Source organism: Micropterus salmoides, unplaced genomic scaffold (genome assembly GCF_014851395.1).
Source record: "Micropterus salmoides isolate LMB-PRFRI ecotype aquatic unplaced genomic scaffold, ASM1485139v1 Ms_hic_scaffold_22, whole genome shotgun sequence".
In the NCBI taxonomy this organism is placed as follows: domain Eukaryota; kingdom Metazoa; phylum Chordata; class Actinopteri; order Centrarchiformes; family Centrarchidae; genus Micropterus; species Micropterus salmoides.
Window position 1 is genome coordinate 2,976,958 of NW_024041373.1, and position 17,907 is coordinate 2,994,864.

General features: G+C 39.4%; 1 protein-coding gene across 17 annotated transcripts in view; it reads left to right on the plus strand.

The window, feature by feature from the left end:
- Nucleotides 1–17,907, plus strand: part of col13a1 (collagen, type XIII, alpha 1) — a 173,616-nt gene that overhangs the window by 108,181 nt on the left and 47,528 nt on the right. For 12 of the 17 annotated variants that reach the window (XR_005447250.1, XM_038737497.1, XM_038737500.1 and 9 more), the window contains 11 exons: nt 1,809–1,859; nt 3,607–3,642; nt 4,642–4,668; nt 4,871–4,897; nt 8,792–8,818; nt 8,929–8,955; nt 9,507–9,533; nt 13,318–13,359; nt 16,325–16,417; nt 17,642–17,683; nt 17,800–17,817. Coding sequence is in view for 16 of the 17 variants with exons in the window: in XM_038737497.1 (XP_038593425.1) it covers nt 1,809–1,859; nt 3,607–3,642; nt 4,642–4,668; nt 4,871–4,897; nt 8,792–8,818; nt 8,929–8,955; nt 9,507–9,533; nt 13,318–13,359; nt 16,325–16,417; nt 17,642–17,683; nt 17,800–17,817 (417 nt within the window). In the remaining variant the exon portion in view is untranslated. The remainder of the gene's footprint in view (nt 1–1,808; nt 1,860–3,606; nt 3,643–4,641; nt 4,669–4,870; nt 4,898–8,791; nt 8,819–8,928; nt 8,956–9,506; nt 9,534–13,317; nt 13,360–16,324; nt 16,418–17,641; nt 17,684–17,799; nt 17,818–17,907) is intronic. The other 5 variants (XM_038737512.1, XM_038737513.1, XM_038737498.1 and 2 more) reach the window with 4 other exon arrangements.

Below are 17,907 nucleotides of genomic sequence, written 5' to 3' on the forward strand. Positions count from 1 at the left end.
AGCCTGTATTTCACAAGAATGCACAGATAACTTCACTGTGGGAATATTTAGTGTGACCTGAGCTTTACATTTCTGTCCACCCCGGTTAAGTGAGAGGAGGTAATTATGTGTTGGAATTAGATACATTCTATTGTATGACGAACAAATGCTAGTGGATGGATTTGCTACAGGTGCTGGTCATATAATTAGAATATCATCAAAAAGTTGATTTATTCCAGTAATTCCATTCAAAAAGTGAAACTTGGATATTATATTCATTCATTACACACAGACTGATATATTTCAAATGTTTATTTCATTTAATTTTGATGATTAAAACTGACAACTAACGAAAATCCCAAATTCAGTATCTCCGAAAATTAGAATATTACTTAAGACCAATACAAAAAAAGGATTTTTAGAAATGTTGGCCAACTGAACAGTATGAACATGAAAAGTATGAGCATTTACAGCCCTCAATACTTAGTTGGGGCTCCTTTTGCCTGAATTACTGCAGCAATGCGGCGTGGCATGGAGTCCATCAGTCTGTGGCACTGCTCAGGGGTTATGAGAGCCCAGGTTGCTCTGATAGTGGCCTTCAGCTCTTCTGCATTGTTGGGTCTGGCGTATCGCATCTTCCTCTTCACAATACCCCATAGATTTTCTATAGGGTTAAGGACAGGCGAGTTTGCAGGCCAATTAAGAACAGGGATACCATGGTCCTTAAACCAGGTACTGGCAGCTTTGGCACTGTGTGCAGGTGCCAAGTCCTGTTGGAAAATGAAATCTGCATCTCCATAAAGTTGGTCAGCAGCAAGAAGCATGAAGTGTTCTAAAACTTCTTGGTAGATGGCTGCGTTGACCTTAGACCTCAGAAAACACAGTGGACCAACACCAGCAGATGACATGGCACCTCAAAGCCTCACTGACTGTGGAATCTTTATACTGGACTTCAAGCAACGTGGATTCTGTGCCTCTCCTCTCTTCCTCCAGACTCTGGGACCTTGATTTCCAAAGGAAATGCAAAATTTACTTTCATCAGAGAACATAACTGGACCACTCAGCAGCAGTCCAGTCCTTTTTGTCTTTAGCCCAGGCGAGACGCTTCTGACGCTGTGTCTTGTTCAAGAGTGGCTTGACACAAGGAATGCAACAGCTGAAACCCATGTCTTGCATACGTCTGTGCGTGGTGGTTCTTGAAGCACTGACTCCAGCTGCAGTCCACTCTTTGTGAATCTCCCCCACATTTTTGAATGGGTTTTGTTGCACAATCTTTTAATGTGCTTGGACACAGAGCTCTGTGAACAGCCAGCCTCTTTAGCAATGACCTTTTGTGTCTTGCCCTCCTTGTGCAAGGTGTCAATGGTCGTCTCTTGGACAGCTGTCAAGTCAGCAGTCTTCCCCATGATTGTGTAGCCTACAGAAGTAGACGGAGACCATTTAAAGACCTTTGCAGGTGTTTTGAGTTAATTAGCTGATTAGAGTGTGGCACCAGGTCTCTTCAATATTGAATTTTCTGAGATACTGAGATCATTAGTTGTCAGTTATAATCATCAAAATTAAAAGGAATGAACACTTAAAATATATCAGTCTGTGTGGAATGAATGTGTACATTATACAAGTTTCACTTTTTGAATGGAATTACTGAAATAAATTGCATTTTTGATGATATTCTAATTTTATGACCAGCACTGGTATTGCCTCCAGATGTATGCATCAATATGGTGAAATTCTCTAATAATAATCTGTAGAGGTGACTGTGAATGCAAGTGGAACCCCCTCTCCATTTTATCATTTTGTTATTTTCCTGTCTTTCTATCTGTTTATAGGGAGCACCAGGCGAGCCAGGTCTGTCTATCATTGGACCAAGAGGACCTCCTGTAAGTGTCTTCACCTTTCCCTACAAGCTTTTTTATTAGCTACCACTTACTGGACCTCTGCTTTGCACATCAGGTTCATAGACACCAACAGACCATTCAGTTCTGTTGATAAACTAGAATTGTTCCAGGCTTGTGGGGGTGCTAGGCTTAGGTTTGCTAGCCCAGCCAAACCGCCTTTAATCAAGACTGGGTGAATGCACCACAAATGATAGAATAATACTACATAATTACAGACTGTGTGGAAACAGCAGCAGTGTTCAAGAGGGTTGGAAATGTGATTTGGCCATAAATGGCATCATTAGTCATGCTTGTTTTATCAGGAAGCAAATCGCGAAACTTCATCCCGGTCCAACTTGGGGTCAGTGATAGTTCCTGACACAAGGTCTTAATTGATCATCTTGTTGTTACCTAAATTTTTGGGAAGCCAAATAAGTTTAGTGTTTCTGTGTACTTTTTAGTTCTCAGGTGGACAATGTGGCCTCATAAGTTGCATGCCAACTTAAGTGGAGTACACATCTGTTTTTCAAATTGATAGTTATTGCTATCTATACCTGTGTATGCCCACAGTAATAGGCATTTCTGATGAATAACAGGCTGAAGAGGAAGCTCCGCACAGTACAGTCAGTTAGTAAGGCATATAAGAAGCATGTGAGACTGACATGACAGTTTAGGCAAACTGAGTGCCTTGAAATGCATTTCCATTCCAATTTAAATTGAGTGTGACAGGTGATTCCTGAATATGGAGCTTTCAATCACATCTCATGGTCTTTATCAGTGGATGGATCTTTTCTGAGGACTTTTGCCACTCCCATCCGTGTTGGCTTAAAAGCTCAGCATGAAAAAGAATGCTTGAAATAGTATTTTGCCAAAACAAACTTACTTCAAGACGCCTACTTACTTTTTCAAGAACTTCCAACTGCATCTCGAAATCTTCATCAGCGCTTTTAGCACTTTTAGGACTTCTTTTCATGATTGTGTTCATTCTTGATCTTCGAAATTATGGTTTGAAAAAAAGAAATTCATTCAACTCCCGAGTGTGGCGAAAAAAAGTCATCGCCCACTCACTACCTTTCTTCTCAAGACTATGAGAAGCTCTAATTTCACCTTTGACCTTGGTGTAAGATATTTTTCATATAATTATACAATTTTTTATGACAATGAATGAAGCCATGTCTGGAATTTTTTCAAAAAGGCTGAACATCCTTTGGGACAGAAACCATTCAAAGCTCCCTGTAACTATCTCTCCTTCCAGACAATCTGTTTCATTAGTCGCATTCACAATTTCCTTGCATTTGTCTTTCCTTACATCTTTATTTTCCCTTCACTCCTTTTTACAGGGATATTAAATGTCTTGTACCAGTCCGAGAAGCAGGGTGGAAAATCTCTAAGAGGCCACCATCAAAGTTGGCTAGCTAATTATTATTAACATGAATACAGTGAGCTCATTCACCTTCTATACCTAGTTGCACATCATTATTAGATTAAAAGCCTTTGTTCTTTTCTTTTCAGTGTTCCATGTCAGCATCTAATTTTCTCCTGTACAGAGAGAACGCATTAACCCGTACTGAATGTATTCCCCAGAGGGCTCAGTATCACTCCTTGAATCAAAATCAACTTCAGTATTCACTTATATCTTTGTGCAGTAGAGGGATTGGGGGAGAGAACTGTATCTTCTTTCCTCACCTGCTTCCAGATTTTTATTGTATGTCAGACTTTCAGAACTGATTGTTTGTCTGTTTCTCTTTAGGGACAACCTGGAACAAGAGGATTTCCAGGCTTTCCAGTAAGTCATAACCATATTGCCTGATCATGTAAATGATGCTTTGATGATTTGTGTAAAGCTGAAACTGTCCTACTTTACTTATTTTGCTTTAATGAGCAAAAGTCATGTTCGGTCTCCCAATTTCAACTTGACAAATGTTGTCAGCTTGGTCCGTGGCCCTCCGACTCAAACTAAGATGCTCTGCGTAGCCCTAGCAATAATAAATATGCAATGTCTGGTTAAGACTTTCAAAATATAACAGTGAAACAGTCACAGTTTGGTATGTTTAGGCACCAAATCTTGGTTCCGTTTAGGAAAATATCATGGTTTGGGATAAAATAAGTGCGTTAGTTAGTAGTAGTTAGTAAGAACGGTTAGTAATTACACTACACAAAATAAAAATGAGGAACGAGAAAGGAACAAATCTTGACCTAACTGCTAATTAATAATAAGTTAACTAGTTATTAATAACTTCTGAATGTATAGTGACAGCTGAGTGTTAATTGAGAAGTGAGTTCTAGACAGTATGCTAATGAATGGTCATCTATATGGTTATCTATAAATACGCATTGATTGATTACCTTCTTAATGAACTGTTCCTGATTAAGCTGCCAAATGACGCACAACCAATGACTAAGAATTTTTTATTACATACTTAGTAATAAGTTATTAAAACTGAAAATAATTCATTTAAAATGAATTTGTATTGTTAAGTGGTGCATCCTACTAAATTGTTATTAGAATTTTTTTATTTTATGACATAGATTCTGCTTCACCATTTTTTTACTTGCTAAACATGATCAAGATGGTTATCTGTATCAAGATGTACAGACTAGCTAAATGACAAAAACAAAGAGAGGTATTAAAGTATTTAAATGTGTTTAGTCAGTATTTGCAGCCAGCCCGTTTTCCAATTGATGCTGTAATGGGGCCAGCTCTTTGTACAGACTTTTGTGATGTAATGGCTGATCTCAATATGTGCTCAAACTATCAAAATCTCTTTCTCTTATTTTATCCTAGGGTCCAATTGGATTGGATGGCAAGCATGTGAGTTTCCCCAATTTCCTGTCAAAAAGTGAAATAACTAAGTAATTTAGTGCTTCTTCAGTGCACTCATTGTAATACGATAAGTGTCATTGCTGTTAGGGTGGGGTTAAACATGATATGGAGATTTCTAAAACGTGTTTTGCAAGGAAATCAAGTGGAGGTGACTGTTAAGATTGATTCCATTATTTTAATGTTCACACAGGGACAGAACGGACCGAAGGGAGACATGGTAAGCATTCCTAGCATTTTTCATAAACTATTAACCAGTCTTGGACACACTCTGGGCACCCACAAGCTAAAGGGATTGTTAAATAATTGTGTTAAACCTTGTTTTGCTGTTTATGTCTGTTACCCACAGAATGACAGCAGAGGGGAGTCAATATTGACTACGGCATGCTAACCTCGACAACCCAGCTTGATTCTAAAGTTAACATTCTAACGTTGACAGCATTGTGTAGGACAGATTTGTGCAGCGGTGTTCATGAGAGAGGGTGTGAGCATATATGCGTTGCGCGCAGCATTGCAATCAAATACAATTTTAAATAGGCCTAGTAAAAAAAATTAAAAAAAATAATTTTGTTGCGGTCAGCGTTAATATTATGGCGGCCCGCCACAAACAAGTCAAACTATTGGAAACACTGCACTTCAGCTGCTGTTTATTTTGTACTCAGAAAGTTAGAATGAAAACAGAATGTGGCTTGATTTATGCAACACAGTAATGGGCTAACATTGGGTTGTATGTAGTATGGTCAAGACAGATGGGAGCTGTTAGCCGCACTCTGGCTTTCAGTCCTTGTTATTACTGAAATGGGCCCTAAAGTATTTTACACTGTGCTTACTGTGCCTCAAACATTAACATTCCATATTCTCAAATTATTTAATTCTTGTTTAACCATACAGTGTAATGAGTATCATGTGCAGGTACAGCAGGACTAGGTTTTTGAAATCATCCATTTCAGTGTTGTTTATAAGTAAGTTCATAAGAGTTCCAGCTTCCGCATGCTATATAAGTTTATCTTCAATGTTCAGTTTTAATGCAGGTTGTAGTGTCTAATTCATATCCTGTAAGGTAGAAAAAGATGGTATGGAAATTAGGGCTGCACGATTGATGTAATCGTGCGATTACATAACCGCAATCGGCTGCAGTCTGCTCTTTATCCACACTCACACCAGGCTCTTGCACAGGCAAGAGAAAGTGCCCTTTTTTCTGGGGCTCTATTGAAAAAAAAAATTAATACAGGGAGACTGGGTATGGTTGTTAGATCTAAGGATGGTGGTTTTCGACTCAGCGCAAATCAACTCCACCCAGCTGATGTGACACCGGCGATTTTAATCATGCACAATGAGTCCAGACAGTAAGGACAGTTTTGCAATATAAACATCTTAACGCTGTGTTCACACTGAAAGCAAAGTTAATATTCGCCTCGCTTTACTCACGCGTGTTTGACCGCTGGACATTTTGAGTGTTGATGCGATAAGCGAATAAACCAGCGAATACTACAGCTATATGAACCCAAAGTAAACCTTTTGCTGTGATTTAATTGCAATAAACGCGGGACAATCCCTGGCTCCCCCTAGTTGCGTGTCGAAGTGTCCTTGGGCAAGATACTGAACCCCGAATTGCCCCTGACGGCTATTCCGCCAGTGTATGAGTGAGTGTGAATGTTAGTTTCCGTGTATGAGTGAGTGTGAATGTTAGTTTCCGTTTGAGCACTTAGGCTCAGTGTATGAATGTGTGTGACTGGTGAATGCAGATGTAGTGTAAAAGCGCTTTAAGTGGTCGAAAAGACTAGAAAGGCGCTATACAAGTACGGAGCATTTACATGCAGCATGCTGTCCCAAACTGTGTTGGTCTAAAGGGGATAGGCTATATACCAGCGGATCAATAACATAATGCACAGCAGGGTCGAGGCAAGGTAGAATTAAATACATTATGAATGTGCAGAAAGTTTTGAACGTGAGCAGAAAACCTGCTGAAGTCCAGGAGTTTATATCTGAATTAAAATTATTTATCATTGACGTGAAAAGGTCCCACATAGGCCTATTAAAAGAGGTTATTTTCCCAAACGGAGACTCAAAAAAGAAGAGAAGGCAAAGCATGTGTACTGACTAAATTGACTTGACTAGCAGGGATTTTATTAAATTAGAAAAGTTGATCTACAGGAGAAAACAAAAAGCAATAGTATTCAGAATGCCTGAATTCTATTAAATTTTTAGGTTTTGACATACTGCCCGAATATTGTGTTTCGCTTTACATAGATGGAGATGAAATATATACTGGTGCAATGCTAAAAATTTCAAATCTCGCCTAGGGCTCCAACACTGTCATGGCCAGCCCTGAGTAGCACATGGATCATGCGTAAAACAGGAGCATCGGGATTCATCCAGCCAGAGAGAATCACCGACCGTCTGCAGCGAGAGGGAGTGGACAGAGCCAGGGAGAGGAGGACTTTCGGTGATCGCTCCCTCTGGCTGGATGAAGACACTCCTCATTTTATGCATGATCCATGATGATACGGAAGATTTAGAGCTCCCTCATAGTTGCACCCTGCTTGTACCACAGGTAGTTGGTAAAAGAAGTTTTCATAGTTTAGTTAGAGGCTTTGCTCAAATTAGCCAAAAAGACCAGTGCATGACATCGTTAATATTGCTTGGCACTAGTAACCTGCTGGTAACTACTTAATTATGCTTAGGTCTATGTTAATAAAAAAATATTTAAACAAATGCCTATGAAGTCACACTAAAATTACCACCTGTTTGAATGTAGCCTAAATAGGGATATGACTTTATATACAGTCAGTGTTTCCCATTTTCCATAACATTGTTTTGTGCCATTGCTTTAGCAAAGGATCTGGCAAACAAAATAATATCTGGCTTTGTGCCCTCTTCAAATCGCAGTGCAGAAATAAAATAAATAATAATAAATAAATAATATATTAAATCAGTATAAATAAGCTTTACAATGTTGAACAACATGATTATTGAATAGTTATACTTAACATTAACAAATTAGAGACCAATGTAGAGTCTTTTTCTTGCACAAGGACTAAAAAAATTAAAACAACCAACAGAAATGAAACTGCTATGACTGGTTTTACTATTCAACTAGTGTTAAAATAGTATGAAATTATAATGAATATAGTACTTAATATATTATTGTTATACTAACAGTATTCTATGTGACGTCATACTCTTTATTTAATGTTATAATATTATACCAATACACTCATATATAATGGTTCCTCCTCTAGGTTGTGGATAGAGTCTCTGCAGTGGACCGTTGTAGATTTAGACAGTGCCAGAATGCCAGTGTGCCAATATTTGCTCCTTCTAGCCACCTCCTATGTAGAGCAACACACTCCCCTTGTTCTGTTTTACATCTGTTTTACTAGTTATTGTTATAAATATTGTTTATCATTGGACTCTGTTCAAGTTGAGAAATACACATTTCAAAATGTGAGTATTTTGTGCATTTCCTTGATAATTAAGCAATTAGACTCATAGTACCATTTGTTCCATTATAATGCAATCACAATTGTAAATCGCAATATGACTTTTTCTCCAAATCGTGCAGCCCTGATGGAAATCAGGGTGATGGATGGGCTTGTAACATTTGTGATATTAATGCAGTGGACTTCTCCCACCAGTTTGGACAATACTCTGGAATAATTTCCAGCTTCATTACAGATTTACAGGATGACAGACCTCTGTTTGTCTTAAATTATGTTACGTTATAGGTTATTTCAGTGTTGTCCAGCTGAGGTTGATGCTCTGGCTTTTATTTTGAAGCTCCAGTGAACTCCATGCCAGTAAAATTACAAAATGGGGATCCATACTGTTGAAATAATGTTTAATGTTCATTAATCAACCACTAATGAACTCCTGTTTCTTAGTCTCCATTCTGATGAATGTCAGGAAAAGGGCTTTGAGGGGTTGTCTGGTGAATGTATTCAACAACAACTTGAATAAACTCCTGCAACAGCTAATTCATCAGTTTGTTTGACACCTTGACACCATTTTGCTCATGTTAATTGGAGGAATCTGTGTTCAGTAATGTTGAATGTTTTATATAGCCTCGCATTAATACCTAAATCACAAAGCTGACTGTGTTGCTGTCTTTCAGGGTCAGCGTGGTCCTAGAGGACTTGCAGTAAGTTTCTGATCACTGACATCAGTCGTTAAATAATAACCTGCTAAACTTTTAAGCCAACTGCTTAACCACTCACTTCTCTCATTTACCTGTGTTCTTTTGCTTTCAAGGGGGAACCTGGACCCAAAGGGGAGAAGGTGAGACATTTGCAGTAGTTTGACAATTTGGTCAGTGAGTAACACATTGTTTAGTTTCCAGCAGTGGTTTAAGAAGTATCCAGATGCTTGACTTAAAGGACTGTTAAAAGGTACTCAGCAAATTAGCATTGCACTTATACCATACAAACCATAAGGTTAGTTTTAAAATCAGCAAAGGTTGAGAAATCCTGACTTTTAGTCCCTAATATGGGTCAAACTCCAAAACACTGGATTCTACATTTTTCATAATACAGCATAATAGTTTCTTTTTACCCCCCTTGCCAGTTTGTCACACAGTCTTTTTGACATACATTTGTAGTCTCCTAGTCCAAGATAAAATAACCCTAATTACATCACTATGACATCATCAGGATGTTTTCTCAGACTTGGCAAAGCTCTTCAAGCCCAGCACAGAACACATTAAACTATGTTCACGGGCTGAACTGCATTCCCCATGACAAATAAACTGGTGTAATTGTGTAAATATATGTGAAAACCTGTACTATTTGGTATTCTTATTTTCTGTTTGAACTTTTTTCTATTCTCCCCAGGGCATATGTGGAGACTTCACACACCGGGTAAGAAAACATTATTGTGACATTCTTTCTCATTACTGTTTCACAAAAAGCTACTGCTTGATCATCAGTGTTTATGCTAAAATGCAGAAAGTATTTGAATCTACCTGTTGTATTGCAATATAAATGTTATGGTAAATGGAATGCATGTAGATGGTGCTTTTCTACCTTAGCGGACAAAGCACTTTACGGTTTCGCCTCTTATTCTGCCATTTACACATACACCAATGGCAGTAGAGCTGCGATGCTAGGTGCTGGCCAGCCCATAGAGAGCAACTCTGAGTTCAGTATCTCGCTGAAGGACACTTCAACACATGGACAGAAGGAGCCTGGGATCAATCCGCAAACCCTGGGATTAATGGATAACCTGCTCTACCTTTTGACACAAAGTGAAACTGTATTGTTGTCTATACCACAGCGTATAACATTCTGTGTACTTGTACTGTGATATCTCACAGGTCCACATGTCAAGTCATTTTTGTCAACAGAACAGAATAGAACAGAATAGAAAAGTGAAGATGGAAGAGGAGAAACTACTGCAGAAGCTGGACAGACAAATGGCGGCTAGCATAATGAGTTCTACAATTCTTTGACCCGTTGTCTCTGGGGTTTGGCTAATTGAGAGAAAACAAGGCAATTACCAGCAGCCTGCTGGAGCACACAGTTGGATGTGATAAGAGCCTGTGTGTGGGGGTGCCAAGAATAAGAGTCTCCTGTGTAAAGGAGGGGTTTTCAGATTGCTAAGTTAATTTCCAGCATAATTCTCTCTTTCAGTTTTTTAAACTGCTTCTGCTAAGATGATTCAATTGTTTTGGTGTAATAAACATTTTCTACCTTGTTTAAAAGCCCCTACGATGTACAATGCATGCTGAAATGGTTTTTGAGTTGTTGTGCATTATGTTGCGATATACATCTCTGGACAGTAAATGCTTCAGGCAGGATACATTTCAGAATTGGAAGTTCAGAGGAACAAAGACCCAGAAATGATTCTGGGTTTGATATTTGTAGTCTGCAAGAAAGCAGCAGTCTGTATAGGAGGTCTATTCCCAGTGTCTGCTCACACCTCAGGCCTTATTCCTTCAGTGAGACCCATGGGTGTTGGGGTGGGGGGTGGGGGGGTTATTGTAGGTGGAGGTAAAATGTTCCATGATTCCGAGAGTTTGCCTCTCAGGACAAGGCCAGCAAGATCAGAAGATATTTCTTGTGTGTATTTCAGCAGCAGTTTAACATGAAGGGGTGGTGATGGCGCAGTGGGTAAGACACATGCCTTTGATGTGTGGCTGCCTTGCGCTCCAGTCAGGCTGTGATATTGAAGGTTTGTGGGTGCCTCCAAACCCCCCGATAGATAACCCTCAGCAGGGGTGTCACCAAGTCATGCTGCAAAGAGAGCCAGTGCCCTAGAGCCAGAAAAGATATATCTTTAAAAAGTAGATGAAAGGAATGTCACATAATATGCAGTTAGTATAACATGGAATTGTTACTGAATAAGGGTTCATTGTACATACTACCAAAACATGATGCCAATATTAAAATTAAATCAATACATTGAAATAAATATAGATAAAGTTCCAAAACTAAAACTTACTGAGATCCATGGACTCACCAGAGGCCAGCTGAGTCTGGCTCTGAATACTGGACACTGCACTTGTCAATGTGGACAACATCTGACAATGCATTGTCAAAGTGGTACACTCATCAGCGGAGGTAGCATGGGTGCATGGGGGCGGCCAACCCAGGGCCCACACTGGTAGGGGGCCCATTACCTGAACTACGGAGTTAAGCTCAGCTGATTATAGTGGACACGAACAAACAGCAACAGTATATGACAATACACTGTAGTGGGAGAAACAGCCCCTTCACTCATGGTTTCAATGGTAAACCACCACAAGAATGACAATTACCAACAAACACACTAGATTCTAAGGAGACACGTTTTAATAAACATAAATCATAAAGTCACATTTGTATTTCAAACAAATGGCACCCTTATTAGCACATTTTAACTCCCTTCATCCTCATGCATCATGGGAATTCTGAAGGAGGGGCGTAGGCTGCGTGTGCGCAGCGTTTTTTTTACGGCGTCAGCTTCCACTGGAAGCCTCTTAGTGTTTCAGCAGCGAAGTGTGCAGACTGCCCCACGTTAATGACTTGTTTTTAATTGTCCTTTTTGTGCTTCTACTACATTCTTCAAAGCTCTCTTTAGGTCGCTTTCATTTCTCGTCTTGACGGGTATATCTAGCAACTACTACTAAATGTAACTACCGCAGGGAGAATTTCAGAATAAGAGCGTTTTGCCTGCCGGACTTTGCTGACATGTTTAGATTTAGTTGATTTGGTGATTATTGTTTACCTTTTGTGCTTCTACTATGATTAAGTAGGCTACGTAGTAAAATGTTTCTTTTTTGTCTGATTTAACTGTGTTTATTGTTGATGTACGATCGGAAGTCTGTAACGGTATTTTATTTTGGAAATTGACCGTTTCTCTGCCGTTTCTGTGTCTGACTTCCTGCCCGGTTCATCTTCGCTGTGCTGCTTGACACTGGGAAGCTTTCTGGACGCACTCAGTCTATGGACGCACTGCAGCGCTTCTGGTGTAAGAAAAAACATTTAGTAGAATGGCTGCTCCGGCAGCAGCGAAGCAGACAGACTCTGTGGATTTTCAGAGTGAGTCTGGTGTCATGTAAACTTATATTAATATGTCTTTGTAGCAAGTGGGCCCAATGATGAAGCTCCGCCCCCACTGTGCTGAAAGTCTAGCTCCGCCCCTGGGTACACTTACTTATTTTGAAACATAGAATGTATAAGCACATTTGAAATTGATCGTATTCACTCTGTAAGAGTTCAACATCAAAATTTGCCACAATTTGCAGCATCACTACGGCAACACTGGTTCATGTATGCTAAAAGGCTTTGCAATTTAGCATCGCAAAGGTCTTCAGCTTGCACTGCCCAAATTTGAAGAAAGTTAATTCTCTAGGAAGAGTTTGTTAAAGTACAGAGCTCGTAAATTGCAAATTATTTCATATTTAATTCAAAATGGCTGGCTTCCTGTTGGGTTTGGGGTAAGAGGCTTACTTTTTAAGGTTAAGTGTGTTTTAGTGACATTGCTCACAACATCCAAAAAATGCTTACACAAAGTGTGCACAGTGAGTGTACAAGTACACATTTTAATTTAATTAGTACACAAAAGATTTTTTTTCAAATATGAAAATAACAATTAGATATTTAAATTTTATCATACAGAGCTTTAACGCAATTGCAAAATAACATTTGTATTAAATTTAATGAAATGATTTCACTTTAATATTGGCAGCCCTTTATTTCTATACATTTAAATCTGTTTCCAGTTGTGGTGGAACTGGTGAAATGGCGAGGGTCAAAGCAGCACACTTACCTACTTTTATTACATTTATACCCCTACATAAATTTACTTATAATATGCTGCATATATTTCCATAGTACTAAAAAGTACTTTTGTTATTTTGGGTTTCATTTGCTCTACCTTACTCTACTAAAATAAACTGACTTCAAAAGAAGTACATCCCAATATTGACTTAAGCTAGAAATATGTATGTTAAAGAAGTAAATAGTAGTTTTGGGTTTTAGGCTTTGGGAGAAGGTAGTCTTTGTTTTAAAGGTTGCTGCATTATAACAAATTGTGGAAATAAGTACACTATGTAAAAGGTTGGGAATTTGCATGCAGCTAGTTCTACTTGTTTTACAGTCTGTTGAGAACTACTTGTACCTCTCCTAAACGTGTTAATGGTCATGCTGGTCATCTCAACAGAAGCGGCGTATTGTACAGCCCTGTGGTGGACAGTTGGCCACAGTAAGTCTGGATGTGCATTCTATCTGTACTGCTGTACTCTCTTTGTGGCAAGACTGGGGCCCACCTCTGCTCCACTGCAATCTAAGGGCCTGGCTTTCTGTTAATGGGGACATTGATGCATGCAAATCCACAATAGGGGATGCTTGATACTTTACAACCAACAGACTCTGACAATATCTAAAACATTTGAATGATTTCACAGTCTTCACTTTTGAAATACAGGAGCATCACAGTACACTGACCATCCCCTATGTCCCTCCTGGCCCGTAGTTTGCTGTGCTGGTGCCTCTTTTGTCTTTCCTTTCTTCAACCTTGTTTTTGTTTTTCTCTCATTTGCCATCCCATTTCCTTGCTTTTAACTCTCATGTTCTGTTTCTCTTTTTCCTCCATATCCCTTCCCTCTTCTTCCCTGGTCTTTTCTGGTTCTGCCCCATTTCCTTTCTCTGTCCTCCTGGCGACCTTTGCCCTGTGACCTTTTTGCACTGCTGTGCTTTGTGACTGCCCAGATGTTGCCCATCACCGTGCGCAACATGCCCTCAATAAGCCCTCTAATCCTAAAACGCCTCAAGGTACAATTCTCTCTGCCCCCTACTCTTCTCTGCCTGCAGTGTGGATGCCAACTGCCACCATCCATTGCTAAAACCTCCCCAGCCCTCCTCTGCCATCATGCTGTAATTAACCAACCTTTGGCTACTGTTTCTGATTGTTATTATGTTTTATTTAAAGCATTTTTTAAATCTTAGATTAAAGAAATGATGGTAGTTAAAATTTTTCATTGTGGAATTAAAACTGTATGTTAGCCAATGAAAAGATACATATTCACATACATGCAAAGTAGATTCTACAATTAGTGTTTACTTCACTTAACAATCAACTGATATATCACCAAGATGAATGACAAGTCAAAAAAGTCTAACTGGACCCTCTCTACCTATTTCGAATTCCACACCTCCAAGTTTGATGTAGTGGCCATGTGCAGATATAGAAGAAATACAGAACAAAAAAAAGTGAATATTTAACACAATATTTGTTGCGTATGTGTATGATGTATGTATGTATATAGGTGAACAGTGTGACAAATCTGAAATGGAAAACATTATTTATGCAGAATTACCTTTTTGCTAAACTTATTTTGCTAATTCAAAATCCACATTATTGCTATTCAAGATTGATATTGATGGTTCTCTGAAACCCAGGTTTAAATCCAATACAAATCTTTTAAAATATTTCTTTCAATAATATCTACACAACTACGGCATGTTTAACCTTGGGGTAAGATTGTGGTTATAGGACATAAACTATGAGATAAGATAAGATTATACAACTAAAACACTTCATCACATCAGCTGATCACACATCACCATATATCTTGACTAATTCAAAGAGACATGTGAAGATACTACATCACAGTGTGCTGCCCTGTGGGTCACGTGGCACTCTGGCACAGGTTGGCCTAGTTGGCATGTGCTCTGTCTTATTTATCCCAGGTGTACAGTCTACTCTGTGCCATGACACAATACCTTGTTTTGAGAGCACTAGTTGCTGTCATAGATTGAAAACACAAGCTGGACTAACATACTGTACACAGTTCATATTGCCTCTCTGTGATAAATCAGAAATCAGCTGATCAGTGTTGACTATCTGATAGAACAGGATTTCCATCATGATATAAATAAAACCATGACTGATTTTTGTTTTCTAGAATCATAAATGTGGTCAAACTGTGAAGAACATTTTATTATCAGCTATTGGCAGCTGCAGTCTACCCATAACAGTGTGTGTATAACCCCTGTGAAGAAGCCTAACATATCCAGAGACATAAATCATATCTGGACAAATTCTGCACTGCAGTGCAGAGAAAGAATGCTAAAATACAGAGCTAATGTGAATGGATATGTTCTACATTATCTCAGAATAGAAGCTTAGCAGTGCTCGCTGGTCCTGAGCTACTGTACATGTGTGGTCTCCCACAGTAACACAGTAATTGCTGAGTGACTTAAATAAGGCAAGCACTTTGTGTTAGGAACTTCTGTAAGTCAGACCCCATCTGCCAATAAATCATGTTACATCATACAATCATGCATCTCAAACTTTTTGCCCTCTAAATTTCCTTTATTTGATTTTGTTTAGTACTGTGTGTGCTTTCGGTTTGAGATAACCCAGATCTCTGTCTGGCAGTGGGTAGTCATCACAATAATCACACATATATTTCAAAGGAGCTGCAAGAAGCATCAACATGCAATACATCAATTAATTTCAAATATAAACAATAACAATGTATGCAGTTACAAATCCAGGAACATTAGCCTTCATTTTGTGTGGCTTGTCAAAACGTTCAAACTCTATAAACTAACTAAACTAAACTATAACTAAGCGTCGCTTATTTCCCAGTGCCTTGCTCTTCCAACAAGGGTAGTCACTGAGAAGATTATAACATCATCTTTAAAATATATAAACTGAACTTACTAGCTTTCTCTGGCCCTTTTCAACTCCAGTGGCCTTTGTCAGCTAATGGAACTTTCACCAGTGTCATCATGTGACCTAAGTAACCAACTTTGGTGACATAACAGGAAATCATAACCCCTGTCTCTGTTCAAGGATAGACTGGCATCGGATGTGAATGTCCAGCTGATATGGTCTGTTACTGGTGCTGGTAAGGTTGGCCCTCAGGGGTATGACCAGGGGGCGGGGGGCTCTGGGTACTTTGACCCCATTTAAAGAGAAGGGCTCAAAGTCAGAAGATGGCCAGAGAAAGCTTTAGAATAGTTTACCTCAAAATAAATAAGGTCAAGAATGAATCTTCATGCTTAAGTATTAAACCTGCTTGCCTTGCTCCCCAGATAACCTTCCTCTCTGCAACCCTCTGTGGTATTTATTTGCTGTATAGTGTGAAGTTGTTGTGTTGGCATGGCTGGTGTAGCGAGGCATGCTCCAGCATGGCAGGTTGTAACTCAAGGTCTCTCAGCAGGGCGAGCCTGGCATGCAGGGACCCCCAGGACCTCCAGGGCCTCCCGGTCCCCCAGGGACCCCAGGCCTGAATGGAGCCAGTGGCCCACCAGTGAGTCCCAGTCTGAGATCACCCAGAAATTAAAATTCTACTTTTACACCTGTTAATTAGCCACCTTAAAAATCATTTCAACGTTTGCACGAAACAGCATTCACTGATGTTCAATCAGAATTCAGTTCAATTCAGTTTTATTTATATAGCACCAAATCACAACAGTTATCTCTGAGCGCTTTTCATAAAAGAGCAGGTCTAGACCGTACTCTGTGATGATATTTACAGAAGCCCAACAGTTCCCACCAAGAGCAGCACTGGGCGACAGAGGCAAGGAAAAACTTCCTTTTAAGAGGCAGAAACCTCGAGCAGAACCATGGCTCAGGGTGGGCGGCCATCTGTCTACACCGGTTGGGGGTGAAGGAGAGAGAGGGAGAGAGAGAGAGGGAGGGGGATGGAAGGAGAAAGAGAGGGGAGGGAGGCAGCCTACACAATATACACACAGAGGTACAGACAGTAAAGGTGATGTTGCTATAGACTAAATGAAAAATGGTACAGATATTTATAGTAGTGTTAATGATAACAATCGTAATGTTAATGATTATAATAACAATAATAACAATAGAACTAGTAACCATAGTTGTAGCAGAGGGTGTCGAGCAGGAACACGGGGGCAGCAGGTGACTCGCAACCACAGATCCAGACTCCACAGCTCCAGAGCCAGAAACACCTGCAGGAAGTGATAGGAGGAGAGAGGAGAGGGAAGAGAAAGCACAAGACTACCGGAAAGGGGAGAAATTGTGTTAGTAACATTCAATAATGGGAGTGCAGTGCTCTGGTGGGGTAGTAAGGTACTATGAGCTCTTTAAGATAAGATGGTGCCTGACCATTAAGAGCTTTGTAGGTGAGAAGAAGGATTTTAAATTCTATTCTGGATTTTACTGGAAGCCAATGCAGAGAAGCTAAGACAGGAGAAATGTGATCTCTCAGAATCAGCCCATTTGTCTGTCTCAATACTTTTTGACTTCCCTACACCGGCAACCACAGTAATACAGTAATACATAAGTACAGTCTTTAAAAGTTTAAGGTGCAAGTTCAAGGCTGATGCAAGTTTTCTTTACTATCGTGATAGTTTTACTTCATTACTTTAGTGGAAAAACTATTTTGATTTTACGTTCATGCTCTCACTATATTCACCAAAGGCATATTTGCTAATTCAAATGAACTGGTATTGTAGATAGTTTTGTAGATTCTGTCTAAATAATATTTGGTCTTTTCATAAAGGGTAAGTCTGGTGAACCAGGCAAACCAGGAAAAGACCCAAGGGTAAGCTTTGGTACAATGAGTCCACATCCTGTATTTTTCCAGAATCATTTAATTAATTAGTGGAAGTTTGTTGGTGTGACGTTAACCTTCTTATGATTTCTACATTGTTTCTACAGCTTTTACCAGGACTGAAGGTAAATAAATTTGTCACGGATTATTTAAAAGGAGGAATGTAGATCGTGAAGTCAGAGAAACGTACACTGTCCTGTAATGGGCCCTCATTA